Source organism: Sylvia atricapilla, chromosome 17 (assembly GCF_009819655.1).
Source record: "Sylvia atricapilla isolate bSylAtr1 chromosome 17, bSylAtr1.pri, whole genome shotgun sequence".
NCBI classification, from domain to species: domain Eukaryota; kingdom Metazoa; phylum Chordata; class Aves; order Passeriformes; family Sylviidae; genus Sylvia; species Sylvia atricapilla.
Genome location: NC_089156.1, coordinates 249,994 through 264,780, shown reverse-complemented (window position 1 = coordinate 264,780; position 14,787 = coordinate 249,994). Strand labels below are relative to the sequence as shown.

Sequence of the window (14,787 nt, the reverse complement as noted above, 5' to 3'; positions counted from 1 at the left end):
TCTCCTTGATTGACTGGGTGCCCAGGTACACCCCAGCATCAGGCATTGCTTCCCCGATGATGTTCCAGTGCCCAAAGGCAAGGAGTATCCCCAACCCATCCCCTCTGTGCAAGGATTTTGCTCCTGGTGTTTAAGACAAACCCTGTGTGTGGGGGAAGCCAGACCTGGAGGCAGTTGGGAGGCAGCACATGGGGGATGGAGTAAGCAGAAGAGGAAGGGAGATGCAAGGAGGGTATGGAGAGGGATCAGTGGGAAAGGCCCAGCTCTGCCTAGCACCCCATGGCTGTGCTTAGCCACTGCCCTGGCATTGCCACTTCCCACTGCCTGTCTACTTACTCCACATCACGCTTCCGGATGGTCCTGCCAGCAGCCAGGACCTCAGCCACCTTGGAGACGATTGGGTCATAGTTTATGCTGGCCACAGCCACCACCTCATCACTCCTAGGGCCAGGCAGAGCAGAGCAGTTAGGGCAGCCTGGATGGCCACAGCTCCACCACCCAAAACCCACCATGATGGAGAGAAGAGGGAGGCAAAGAGGATAACCCACTCCAGAGCCAGGCCTGATCCCAAGGTATGAGCACCACAGGGACTGTGCTAGTGGCTGGAACAAGGATCAGGAGAGGGTACAAAGTGGCAGAGCAGGCCCCACTGGTCCCACTGATGTTCACAATGATGTGGTGAGCATCACTAGGGTGCCTAGGTGATGGAGACAGCTCTGGCACCCTGGCATCTGTGGGAAAACACCACCAAAGGTAAATCTGATGGTGAACAAAACCCTGGACACCACGAAGGATGCCCAGCTGTGATTCCTACACTGCTGCCCTGTGCTGAGGGAGTAGAGAGACAGGTGGTCAGGATTTCCCTGTGGACCACTCAGTTGGGATGTTCTACATCCCCTTCCTGATCCCCAACTCCACAGTGCCCTGCTCTGAGCTGCTCCACAAGCACTGGGACAGTTGGGGTGTCCAACCCCTCGGTCCCACAGCCCCAGCAAAGAAGTCTCCATGTATATGGGACGTCCAGGTTGGCTGACTGTTCCCCTAGCAGGATCCCAGTGCAGCCTCAAAGGTTGAATGGAAAACAAGTGAAGCAGAAGGAAGAGGATGTGAAACTGCTGGAGGAGCTTTGGCTAAAGGTCACAGGGAAATGAGAAGGGTGCTTCTCATTTGGGGTTTGCCAAGGTCAATCCAAACGTAAACATTTAAAGCCTGACTCATGAAGAGAGAACTGAATGGACAATGTGAGATCAGGGAAGATGTGTGGGTAAGATTTTAAACTCTGGTTATATTGTTGAATAAACTGAAGAGTAGAAGCACCTACTAAACCAAGATCTACTCTTAAATCCACTGCCAAAGAGCTCTGGGATCAACAGAGCAAACCCCAACAGGGGTGTGGAGGGATGTTATTCCCAGGACAAGGAGACCAAAAGCCATGTCTCAGAGGACACTTCAGCCCTGTACAGCCATGGGAGTTAAAGCCATCTCTCACATCTGTCTAAAAAAGCCATAGGGCACCTCCATCACAGACTGTTTCAAAAAACTCCCGCTCCCAAATCAGCTCATGGCAAATAAAGGAGAGCAGCTTCCCGAGCAGAGCCAGCTCCCAGCTGGGAAACACAAAGTGGTTGGAGAGACCTATCCCCAAAACCAGGGGGAGATGTGCTGTTCTAAGCAATGAATAACGAAGATGTGCGAGGGAACCAGAAGATGTATTCCCACCAGTTGCCCACTGGCTCAGCCTCAAACTCAGACACTGCATAAAGGGGCCAGCCAGGAAGGCAGATGCAGCCCAAACATATCTGTCAGCAGAACATGGGGTAGCTGCTCCTTTTGCAAAATAACTCATAGGGTGCTGGTCAGCTGGAGCATCCAGCATCAGCAGTGGCTTTTGAACACACTGTCAGACAGATGAGGAAGCCAGAAAGAATCCATCTTTTTCGAAAGGTCTGCAGAGGCAACAAGAATTCCCATCCTGAACCTGGGATTTGGAGCAATCAGAAGTCTTTGTGAAGACTGAGGGAAGACAAAAGCGCAGTGGATGTGTCTACATGGTCTTCCCTTCCTTTGGAGTGTTCAGTGTAACAGAGGTGGGGAACTGTGAAGAAGACAGCCACAGCAATTCCCCAGTCTCCTAGATCTTAGGGGTAGGAGGACATCAGTCTGTTGGGAAGGCAGTGTCCCAACGGGGACATCTGCAGAGTGCTGTCCCCTACATCTCCCAGCACAGGGCCTTTTATTGACCTCTAAACAGGTCTGATAAAACAGCTTTCCTCTTCAAACTCCGGGGCAAAAGAACCCTTATTGTGAAAGCCAATGCTGAGGACAGGCTGTAGGAGTGGGAACCACCAGTGGTTCCTGCAACAACTAAGGGGAACCAGGAGGAAAAGAGTTCAAACCACAGGGTGGGCACAGCAAATGGAAGCAGGAGGAAATGATCAGCTTGGGACTGTCCTCAGTCCAAAAGTATTAGCACCAACTAGAAGAACCACCACCAAGATAGAAAGAGAAAGAAATGCCCCAGTGGTCTCTCACAGATAGGAAGCCAAGCAGCAGGGGACACACTGGCTGACCCCCACCAGCCAGTGCTTCCCAGTACCTCGAGCTCTCAGCATGGAATGCCATCCTGGTACCCACACGCCATCTCTGGGAGACCCTCCTGGGTGGCAGAACAACACAGCTCTCAGCAGGGAGCCCCAGTGCTGTCTGCCATGGCCAGGTCCCCTGGCAGCCCCTGTCCCTTGCAGCCACCATGGCACATAGGTGCAGCCACATAGGCACATGGAGCATAGGGCCCTGGAATGGAGCAGGATTATGCACCTGCCTCAGGGCATTCCCTTTGAACAGCCTCAGATGTTTCATTAAAGCAACCTGACATTTCCTTTCTAATTAGGGTTGGGATAAAGAGATAAAAGGCTCTCGTATGGAGAAGCTGCAGGAGAGGAACACCCGCACAGTAGCTCTCCCCAGCACAGGTGGTGCCTTGGCACAAACCCACCCCTTAAGGCAATTTTGACCAAGGTTCCAGCACACTCTGAGCTGTATTCAGTGTGCAAAGGTCCCTGGGTGCCACTTGAAGCCCCATCCCTGCAGCAGATGTTTTACCCAAGGTGTGTAGGTACTAGGGGGAGGAGGGTGAGCACTGGGGATCCCCAGGCTGATGCAGTGAGCCCCATACCTTTTCATGCCCAATGCACACATCCAACCACCAGGTTCCATTCTGGAGCAACATGGGCAAGTGGACCACCCTCAGGGAGGGAGAAGGCACGGGGTACATTGGAGATGGGACAGAGGGGCAGTAAGATGATGCCTGCAGAACTGGATCTGGCTTCTGTCCTTAGCTCCCTCCTGATTCATGCCTGAATGCTACTGCAAGTGCTTTGACAGCTGAGCTGCGCAGCCCTTTGCTATCCTGGTTTCCCTCTCCTTATCCTTAGTATCAGAAAGCACTTGGAGACACCCCTCTGGTTCCAGCGTGAGGATGTTCTGTAGCCACTGGTTTTGGTCTGGGATGGACAAAGGCAACAGAAGAATAAACAGCAGCAAATATTTTTGGGGTAAATTCATGGTGCACTGACTTTCCAGCCTAAACAACCAGCGTGGCTCCAGAACAGCTGAGGCAACACATCCCAGCTGCCAACACATCTCAAGAATGCATTCCCAGGTAGGCTCCCAACCTGGGGGAGTGCTGGGTTTCACTACAGATGTAACCAAGTTCCTGACCTCCTTCAAACCTTCACAGCTTGTGATAGACAGAAGAGGTTTTTTGAGCTCAATTTGTCAAACCAGAATCAGAAACAGTGATGCTTGAGCACTCTGTCCAGCACTGGTCACAAATCATTAACATGGTGATGAGATGGGAAGGAAATATTTGATAGAAATTGCCTGTAGAAGCCATCATCTACTCACAAAGGGCAGAGACACCAGATCTAAAGACCAGTTTAACTTGTACAATCAGAACATCATTTCTCCAGGGCCTTGTATAAGTGTCTCACAAGCCCAGTGTGCAGAGGTGAACAAAACCAACTGGCAGAAGCTCTGGCAGAACTATTTTCCAGCCTAGCAGAGTAATCTCAGATGAATGCCTGTGTAGGAACATAGACAAGAGAAAGACTTACTTGGTATAAAATGCCACAAACTTCAGTTCATCTAAATCTCCCTGAATGACGACATCATCGAATCCTTCCCCATGGCCTGGAAAGCAAAGAAGTGGATTCAGCAGCAATTCCTCTAGATCCAGCTCTAAGATAGGGTATGTCATTCCAGCACTACATGGAGAACATCCTGCAGTGACTAAGAGACGAGCACCAAGAGATGCAGGTACCAAAAACCACAGAATCACAGGAGAGTTTTGGGTTGGAAACGGCCTTGAAAAACATCTTGTTCCCACCCTCTACCATGGGCAGGGACACCTTCCACTATCCCAGGTTGATCCAAGCTCTGTCCAACCTGACCCTAAACAGTTCCAGGGATGATGCAACCACAGCTTCTCTGAGCAGCCTGTGCCAGAGCCACCTCATCACCCTCACAGGGAAGAAATACTTCCCAGTATCTAATTTAAGTCAATCCTCCATCTTGTTTAGGGAAATGCACTTCATGGCAATGGGTTTTGGAGGAGACACTGAACCACCACAGAAGTCAGGCAAGGAAGCAGCCCTGGGGCAGATGTCGGTGAGGAGGGCTCGTTGTAAAGGAGGTGACCCTGGCTTCTCTATCCCAGGACACTTCCACCAGCACAAACTCTCAGCAGCCCCAGGGAGCCCCTTACCCGCATATCGGAGGCTCTTCCCAAACATAGCTGTCCACAGATATGGGACAGTGCTGATCTCTGTGCCATGGGCCAGCATGTTCAGTGCAGCAATGCGGCCTGCAAGAGAGCACAGGGATGGGGGAATTGCCGCTCTAGGACAAGCTCCATGCTCTGTCCTCAGGTCACAGCATCAACACCAGCAGTCACAGAGTATACAGGGAAACCAAAAACTGCTGCTGAGAAAATCCACTCAGCAACAAAGACAGAGCAGGAAGCACACGAGGATGGGCTCAGACTCCTTCCCATGGTGCAGCTCCTATTCGTCACCTCCACTGCTATGAGCCACGTACCCATGAAACTCTTTCCCCCCAGCTTGTGCAACACTGACAGGGCTGAGAGTGTGCTGAGCTCCTACTCAGATGGGGATGGGAAGGACAAACCCTTGGAGGGCAGAGAGACTGTCGGCGTACAGTCTCTGCTGCAGAAGCATATCTGGACATGGGGGAGGTGTCCAAAGGCTGGATTTGGAGCTGTGGTTCCAAACCCAGGGGACAGGAAACCTCCCTGTGGGACTGTGGCCATGAGGGCAGCCCATCACACCAGGGGTTCCAAGCTGACGAGGGGCGAGAAAGGTCAGTGCTCTGCTGAACATTCCTGGCCCAGCCTGGCAGTGTGGGAAGCCCAGCTGGGCACCTGAGCCCATGCTGGCGTTAGGACGTGAGCTCCTAAGTGTCCAGTGGCAAGGAGTAGAACAGGCTCCTGCAGCAGTGCCAGGAAGCAAAGGGAATATGGGAAAGCCTGTCCCTCGGCTCCTCTGTGCTGGGGATGAGGCATCGTTAGGCAAAGCTTGGCAAGAATGCTGACAGATGAAGACATAATAGGCAGCATTAGATACACATGTTTCAAAATGTTCAATACAACCACCCAGTCTCTGTTGGCAGTTGTCTCATTCTTGCCCTGGTGGGTTTGGAAATTTCCTGAGAATCTGGAAAACACTCTTTTCTGCAAAGTACCTACCATGCATGTGGGCCATCTGCCAGTGGGGGACATTCACCTTCTTATTATTCCTCAAGGCCAATGGAAATGTGACAGCATCTCCAGCAGCAAAGACCCCTGGGATGTTGGTCTGCATCATCTGCAGGGGGGAACAGAGGTGGGCATTAGTGAGCACCCTACATGAACAGAAACTCCAGAGCTGGAGTGGTCCAGAGCTGCCACGGTCACTCAGAACACAGGGAATACCTCTGCTCAGCTGTGGGACCCCCAGGAGAGATCTAATTCTGCCTTCTACACTTGCAAATGAGAATACACATGCAGGGACACTGCTAGCGGCCACTGGGTTATCCAGTAAAAAGACACATGGACTGCTGTCCTGGAGCCCCTCTCAAAAGCCTGGGATTTGTTGGTGTTTGCAGATAGAGCCCAGCTTATTGCAAGGATGAGCATTGCATGGCACAGAGCAGCCAGTGCCTCCTGACATGCTCCTTTGCCCAAGGCACCAACACCCACCAGCTCCAACACTCCTCCCATTGCAGTCACTGGTGGTGGGGAGAAAGGATGAGATCCTTTAGGATCCTTGAAAAGATGGATCTATGTCAATTTTTTCCCCTCTAAATATCCCTACCACTCCAGGACAGCTCAGACCCAGACCCAGAGCATCCAGGTCTGGCGTTTGCACTCCCTCACTTGCAGAGGGGGGTCCCAGGCACTCCTGGTGATGCTCCCAGAATCTCACCATCTCACAGAATATCCTGAGATGAAAGGCAACCACAAGAGTCATCAAGTTCAATTCCTGACCCTGCACAGGCCAACCCAAATAATTCAAAAATTCCAATTCTGCCAATCTGGGCAGCTAAAAGGCCATAAAAAGCCTCTGTGGCAGCAGTTTGGAACCCCAGGGAAGCTCATCCATCAGAAGAGCTTACCCAACTCCTCCTGCTCTCCCTCCCACAAGCGGCTGCCCCTGCGCTCACCTTGTTGACCACAATGAAGCCCTTGGAATCGATGTTGATGCCACTCTGCTTGAGGAAGCCCGTTGCTGGGACTGCACCTGGGGGAAGCCAAAGTCTGCTGCTGAAGTGTCCAGTGTTCCACAGCCCTGGGGGCTGATCCTGAGGCCTTTCCTCCTGCCAGGACAGTGGGGCTGCACCCAGAGACAGGCAGCAGCTGCTCTGGGTGTGTGGAGCAGGGCTAGAGCCCTCACTGCATTGGCCTCTGGCCCCTCAGGATCCCTGCCCTGCCCAAGCCATCAGTGTAACCTGCCCACCACCCCCTTCTAGTGCTTGGAGATAATTTTCAATTTAATTCTCCTTTATAGGTATTTTGAAAAAAATATATATTTAAAAAGGAACCTTCAAGTTTCCAGCTAAGACTCCTCATCCTCCCCACAGTCTGTACACTTCCTTCACCTTCCTTCTCCTTTTTTAATCATTTTTTTACCTCCAGGCTGTTCAAAAATCAAAGTAGTCAATAAAAATGACAAAACCAGAATTAAATTAATTCTGTGATTCTTTCAATCCACAGCATTTTGAAGAGAGAAGGAAAGGGAATTTTTCCCCTCAAGTCTAAAAGGAGAAAAATATCATATTCTGTGGGGTATTTTCTTTAATTTTATAGCATGGAATACATTTTTGATTGCTGTAAGCAGCAACTAAAAAAAAAAAAAAAAAAAAAAAAAAAAAAAAAAAAAAAAAAAAAAAAAAAAAAAAAAAAACAAAAAAAAAACACCACATTAAAAAATTCAGTTTGGGGAAGCTTTCATAAAAAACTTGAGATGATGAAACTGCTTTAAATGTCTTTTTCCTGGAAAAAGAATGTATTACTTCTGAAATATATTTTCAGTTGCATTTTGTGGTGGGGACTCTAGAAATGCCTTTTTTAGATATGCAGAATCATGTGTGGCAGTCCAGCAGGGCTGGCAGACCACTGCCAGTACCCCAGGCCACCCAGCCCCAGGGATCCCCTGCTACCATGTCCTCTCCAACTTCTCTGCCCTCCCTCCCTGGCTGTGCACCCACAGCCCTTACCAACACCCACGACACAGACATCAGCACGGAGGACTTTCCCACTCTTCAGCACAACCTCCTTCAGCTGCAGGAGACACAGAGGGCAGGGGGCACATCAGAGTTGTTTTAGGGCCAAAACCCCTCTGTAGAAGCAGGAAGCCAAGCTGGCAACTCACTTCATTTGTGAAATGCAAATTGACCATAATTCCTTAGAAAAGCAGCCGAAGGTGAGTGGGAGCAATGAAGCCACCCCACACACCACACTGGCACACATTTGCTCCTGGGGGCCAAATCCAGGAACACAAATTTCAGAGGATAGGAAAGAGGGGAGAGCAAAACCCCACTAAGGAAGGGAATGGCAGCTCTGGGGAATGTCACAGCAGTTCCCCCAGGGAGCCCCTGCCCATCACTTACCTTCCCCTCCTGCTCCCGCAGCTCCGACACCTCTGTCTGCATGTAGAACTTCACCCTGTGGTTCTCGAACATCTGGAGGGGGGACAAGGGACAGAGCAGGGAACATTAGGACCCTGAACCACCCTGGTCCTCATGTCCTGCTGCCTCCTGCACTGCCTTGCTCACTCTGAAGGCTTGTCTCGACCCACGCTGCTAAGCAGGTCAGCATCCCAACATCCCAACACGGCTCTAGAAGGAGCTCCATAGCATATGGACCATGACAGGGAAAACACAGCCCATTCTCACTGACTGCTACCATCACAGCTTTGTCAATAAATGTGAAATAAATTAATGCAATAAGTGAAACAAGCAAAACCTGCTCTGTTACCAACCCAGCCAGATGGGAAAGCAAGGTCACCTTCATGACAGCACGGCCAACCCTCTCCCCAAAGAACTTCTTGAAGGGGACATGCTCCAGCTCCACCAGGGACACCGAGTGGGCCCTCTCAGCAAGGTAGGCAGCCACCTCCATCCCTGAGGAAGAGAAGCAGGTCCAAACAGCCATGTTAACCCATCCAGCACTGCCCTGTGTCCCTGGCTGGAGGAGACCAGGAGGAGCCTCATCCCCTCCAACTGGAGAGGCTGGAGCTGCACTCCTGGGAGAACTGGGGAGCGACGAGACCTGATCACACTAGGGATCATGCCCATTCAGGTGATCTTAGATGTAGGTTTTAAAGACCAAAGGGACCAACTAGCCATGAAATTCCAAAGTGCCCCGGGAAAAAGATGGAACAAGGGACCTCAGCCAAGGGAAACCTTCCTCCTATGGCTGGGACAACCTCAGCTGTGGTCTGAAAAAAGCCCTTGGGAGTAGCTGTTTTCTTCCATCAGAATGGTAGAATTTTGGTGCTGGGAATTGCATGGGAACCCCCACCAAGACGTTTTCTGTCTGTGGGCGTTTTTTGGAAAGGAATGTTTTTGATGACCTGCAATTTGCAATTGGCCGCCCACATCACATGCTTTTCTGTAGATCATATTGGTTCAGCCATTAAACCAAGTTTATCTTTTATAAAAGAAGAAAATCAAATAATTAAAATTTTATAATTAATTCCCTGACGAAAAACCATTTATGTTTAAGGCTTGCAGGACCCACTTTTATTTTGTTAGGACCCACAATAATTTTGTTGGAAATCATATTAAGCAAGAAGAGCCGTCAAAGAAACTACAAGATTTTTCTTGTGCATTTTAAAAATTCACCACATGTAAAATGTAAAAGAGAATAAGCCCACAGGCTCCCACCCACTAACAAGACTCTCCTGACTGAAGCCAACTCTAGACACATCAGATTTGGACCCACATGAGCACCAGTATTTGTCTTGCCATGTGCTTTTTAGACTGGGACAGTGTGCCCTTGCCAGCCCACCCTCTTTGAAAAATCAATTTCTTCGGCATGGAAATGTTCTTAAACACACCTGGGGCTGGAGGTTGGACTATCCCAAGTCCAGTTTCAGGAAGGTGTTACCTCTAACTGGGCAGTGACAAACTGGGCAAGGGACTTTACCCATCTGCAGGCAGAGGTGGAGAACTGGGACAGGGACGCAGGCCAGGCAAGTACTCACCCAGGAAGGATGCTCCCACGATTACCACATTCTTGCTCGTGGCCAGCTTCACCACACGATTGGCATCTTCAGGCGTCCGGATGTTGAAAACATTTTCTATCTCTCTGCCTTTGCAGCTGAGAGTTTTGGGCCTGAAAAACACTGAGGGTGATACAGCTGCTTTCTCGACTCTGTGTGGTTCAGCATGCAGTCAGGACTGCAGACACCCCTTCCAGGGCTCCAAGAACATTCCTAACTTTCCTTTATTCACCTTTCTCTGGGCTGGAGACATAACATGGAAAAACCCAGATGCTAGTGGCCAGTGGTGGAGCAGAGAAGGCTGAGCAGCCACTCCAGACCCCATCATGGATTGCTACACCCACAGGTCCAGGGGAGCTCCTTCCTGGGGCAGTGCAGCCAATGCAGGACAGGCATTGCTTTACAAGCCTATGCTCAATTACCGGCATGTCATAATTTTTTTAGAAGCTTAATGGGACACAGAAAACTCACTCTGTCCTCCAGCAACGCTTTGGAGCCAGATATTGAAAGTTTGATAAGGCTCTGTAGATGCAGGTTACACTCTCCACTCCCACAGGCACACTGCTGATGCTGTAGCAGCTTAACTGTGCTCTCCCCAGGCACTTACTGTAGCCCATATATTTTTTAACCTCCAGCCCCTCCATACCTGACTCATATCTGAAAACAGGACAGAAGATCCTAAATAATTTAGGTACCCTAAAAAGCATTCACCCAGTGTACCTGGAGCTTGTGCATGAGGATTTTGAAATTATTGCCAAAGGCTTAATCCTCTTTGTAACCTAATTGGGTGACTAGTGCACATGGCATTTTGGCTGTGATCCTGTACACCCTAGTCCCAGCTAATCAGGCTTTGTGGCACTGGCTATGACTGGTGGTACTTTGATTTCCAGTGTGAGTCCCTGCTTTGGCTGTTCTACAGCATCCCTTCCCCAGATGATAAATTATGTAGGGACTGCATTTTTCTTCCTTCAGTTTATGGCTTGATGTAAGGAACACAAGGAAGAGGAGCCAGAATGCCCCATTTTCAGCTTAAACTGCCAATTTTGACAAACCTCCAACTGAAAACAAACTGATCCACTATTTCCAGGGCACAAGTGACAACAGCAATCCAGGGTGACGCTCAGCATCACAACACATCAATACCACCTCTCCCTATGGCTGGACCAGGGTCAGTCTTGAAAATTCCTATCCTGGGGCCAGGGCTCCCAAAGGGTCTGTTAGAATGGGGCAACAGCAACGCCTGATTAAGGCTGCAACAGCAGAGTGTTAAGCCATGATTGCTGAGAAAGATCTTAAAGGTTGGCAGAAAATGAAAGATAGAGATTCAGAGGGATGAATTATCTGGTTGTCAGGGTTGAGTCTTATCAAAGAGTGAAAAGAAGAGCAATGTGGCAAAAATGCCCTCTAAAGAAATGGATACTTACATTTTGGAGCTTTTGCTAAAGAAAACATGCTCAAGATCCGGGTGCCACCCCTGGAAGTGTCCAAGGCCAGGTTAGATGGGGCTTGAGGCAACTTGGTCTAGTGGAAACTGTTCCCTGTCCACAGCACGGGGTTGGTCTGGATGAATTCTACGATCCCTCTCAAGACAAACCACCCTGTGATTCTGTGATTCTATAATATGTCATGTAGATAGATATGAAATAGATGGAAGATGATATATAGATGTAGATACATACAGACATTTCTAATATCTTTTGTGTTCCTTGACTTTTCCATTCTCAAACAAATTCAGTGTTCAAATTCACCTGCCACATTTCATCTCTTATCCCCAGGCACAAGCTCCTCACATTCTCAGATTAAACAGTTTCTCTTGATCTTTAAGATGTTTGTCCAAAGCTTACATGTTTCCTGTTGCTATCAGCAGCTTGTTGTATTCCATCTTAAACCCATCCTTGAACACAGCTATCTTGTTCTTGACATCCACAGCCGCCACCTAAAATCATTCCTAAATAAGGTTAAGGGAAGAAATCCCAGATTTTTACCAAAGTCCCAGCCCAATCAACTTGTCTGTCAAGTTTTAGTCCTCCACGGTAGTTTAAGTTGGTTAGTTAGTTGCTTTTAGTTAGTCTGTTAGTTTTAGTCCCCCCTGTCCATAGTTTGGCCAACCCATGCCTTAAATATTCCTAGTTGCCTTTTTACAAATTCTTGAACATGTCCCAATATAAATAAAATAATGGGGAGAAATCTTTAAGCCATCATTGTCTGCACTGTTTGAAGGCTGATTATCCTTATCAGATAGGATATCCTTATCAGATATCCTTTTCACCTGGTTCCCCAGATCCACATGAGGAATGGTAACACATGATGGTCCCCACAGATGGCCACACCATGGTCACACCCAGGATGCCCTTCCTTCCACAGAGCATTGTATTAGCTGTGTTTTGAATAACCACAGGCAACCTGCACTCTGGGACAAAAAGAGGGGACTGGGGGAGACCCAACATTCACACAGTGGCATCCACTGAGCCAAGAACAGAGACAACAGCCACATTCCCTAATACAGCCTTTGCACACCAGCACTTTCCTTCAGGCACACAGGGGATTCTCCTTACCTGCATTTCAGTCAGGACTTCAATGTCATAGGTACAGAAGAACTCCTTGGGGCGCAGGGCAATCTGCTCAGGGTGGGAATCCATTGACTGCAAAAAAAGCCATTTTTCTGTCAGCTGCTGTGGGTTGAACAGGTGAGTGGATGTCCTGGGTTGTAGTTTAGGATGTATTCTATCACCATCTTCAGTTAATGGCCCATCAATGCCTTCTGCATGACTCAGAGATAACTCCCTCTGGGAGTTTAATGGGCCATCAAGGCCCTCTTCCATGACTCATCATCCCATTGTGAGATGCTCCGCCCATGGGGAAGAGCCAAGCATTCTCACCTGGATATAAGCTGGGATTTGGGACAGTAGAAGTAGCCCTCACCCACTGGATTCCCAGAGGACCGGAGCTACCAGACCTTTCTACAAGATTTCTGTTTCAGGAAGACCACCTCGTCTGGACTGTTTCCATCACCCTGATCAGGTTGTATTCTGACTCTGTCAGTGGTTTTTCTTTTTGTATTTATTTTATTTTATTTTATTTTATTCTATTTTATTTTCCTTTTCTTCTCATTAAATTTTATTTCTGACTTAGAGCCTCTCACTTGGTTTGTTTTCAAACCACAACATATTTTTGGCGCCCAACGTGCGACAGAGGCAATAAGAAAAGTCAGAAATTACAATTTTATTGAGGACACCTGTCTGTTATGATGCCCAACATGCTTACATGTGTCTTATACCTATCTCTCTACATTTTTCCAAACGTGGGGCACTATCTGCCGGCCTTAATACTCCTGCGTAGACCAGGATATGGTACTAAAATTGCTTTACTGGTCTATTATGTCCATTGCTTGATAAAATCTGAGGCAATGAACATTATTCAGAATATATACCCAGTTTTGTATTCTTGTTCTAGTCTAGGATGCTACGTCTGGAGCCTCAACAATCTCACCCAGCCCCTGTGGGGAGGAGTAAAGAATGATTTTTTCCAGCTTTTCAGGAAGGACACAGCAGTTTTTGAAAATATTGAGTACCCTCTGGATGCCAAGGACAGCATGATGTTCTTGTTAGTCTTGCTTGGTTTTCTCTGTACAGCCCGCACCATGCTTAGAATCAAAACACTGCATGGTGTGTTGGAGCATGTTCTTAAAGAAGTAGAAGAGGTAAAAAGAAGCAAAGCATTAGCATCGACGACTACACAGACTGTTACAGAGGAGAAAGGAACCAAAAGTGCTGTCAGCATCTCCACACAAACCGTCACTGAACCGGAACAGCCTAAACCAGTAGCAGTTGCCACCACTCAGAAGAAGAAATCAAGGAGCAAATCAGTCCGCATAGCGACTGACGAGGATGGAGCAGGACCTTCGCACTCAGCTGGAGAAACAGAGACGGAGATCATCACCCGCTCTCTATCTCTGGGTGAGCTGCGGGACCTGCAAAGGGAATTCACCCATCAGACCAACGAGTCCATCCTCACCTGGCTGCTCCGCATCTGGGATGCTGCAGCCAATGACACCATTCTGGATGGAACTGAGGCCAGGCAACTGGGATCACTGTCCCGGGATGTGGTCATTGACCAGGGAATTGGAAAAACCCAAGAAACTCTCAGCCTCTGGCAGCGACTGCTAACAAGTGTGAAAGACAGATACCTTTGTAAAGAAGACCTCCTAGTGCACCAAGGAAAATGGAACACAATAGAACAAGGTATCCGATGTCTAAGGGAATTGGCTGTGCTGGAGATCATTTTTGCAGAAGATGAGAGATTTCCTAAGAGCCCAGATGATGTCCAGTGCACATCACGGATGTGGTTGAGATTTGCACGGCTTGGACCAGAGATGTACTCACGTTACCTGGCAACACTGCAATGGAGAGAAGGTGAGGACAAGGTGGGTGTCCTGACTAACAAACTAAGGATTTACGAGGACACTGTCACCGCCCCAGTTCGTGTCCATGTCTCATCTGTGGAAACAAGACTGGCTGAGCAAGTCAGGAACTTAATTGAAGAAGGCCATCAGAAACTGAAAAAGAACTTAAGGAAGAAATTTATGATATCTCACCAGAGCCGACGAGAGTCTCTGCGATTAGGAGCAGGCGTCCCCCAGCCAGGGAGAGAGGATACACACCCCGAGGTAACCTTTGGTCTTTTCTTCGGGAGCATGGAGAAGATATGAAGAAGTGGGATGGAAAACCCACCTCCTCCTTAGCAGCCCGGGTACGTGAACTGAAAAGAGAAATGCCTACCACAAAAAGCTCATCTAGAATCAGTGTTGCTCCGGTCTTTCGTGCACAGAACTCCAGACGTTACAGGAATGATGATATGACTGATTCTCTTGAAGGAACCTCGGCAGCTCATTTACAGGAAGAGAACAACGTATGCAATGACCAGGAATAGGGGGGCCCTGCCTCTAGCCAGGAAGAGGAAAGGGACAATCGGATCTACTGGACTGTGTGGATCCAATGGCCTGGCA

The 14,787-nt window shown here is 48.8% G+C and overlaps 1 protein-coding gene across 2 annotated transcripts in view; it reads right to left on the bottom strand.

Moving 5' to 3' along the window:
- Positions 1–14,787, bottom strand: part of AIFM3 (apoptosis inducing factor mitochondria associated 3) — a 60,575-nt gene that overhangs the window by 2,625 nt on the left and 43,163 nt on the right. Inside the window, exons 9-20 of one of the 2 annotated variants that reach the window (XM_066331108.1) lie at positions 12,338–12,424; positions 11,627–11,718; positions 9,765–9,895; positions 8,564–8,679; positions 8,167–8,238; positions 7,774–7,837; positions 6,721–6,797; positions 5,765–5,882; positions 4,766–4,864; positions 4,116–4,191; positions 2,597–2,656; positions 337–441 (exon numbers count right to left, since the gene is read on the bottom strand). In XM_066331108.1, the coding sequence (XP_066187205.1) occupies positions 337–441; positions 2,597–2,656; positions 4,116–4,191; positions 4,766–4,864; positions 5,765–5,882; positions 6,721–6,797; positions 7,774–7,837; positions 8,167–8,238; positions 8,564–8,679; positions 9,765–9,895; positions 11,627–11,718; positions 12,338–12,424 (1,097 nt within the window). The remainder of the gene's footprint in view (positions 1–336; positions 442–2,596; positions 2,657–4,115; positions 4,192–4,765; positions 4,865–5,764; positions 5,883–6,720; positions 6,798–7,773; positions 7,838–8,166; positions 8,239–8,563; positions 8,680–9,764; positions 9,896–11,626; positions 11,719–12,337; positions 12,425–14,787) is intronic. The other variant, XM_066331109.1, reaches the window with a different exon arrangement.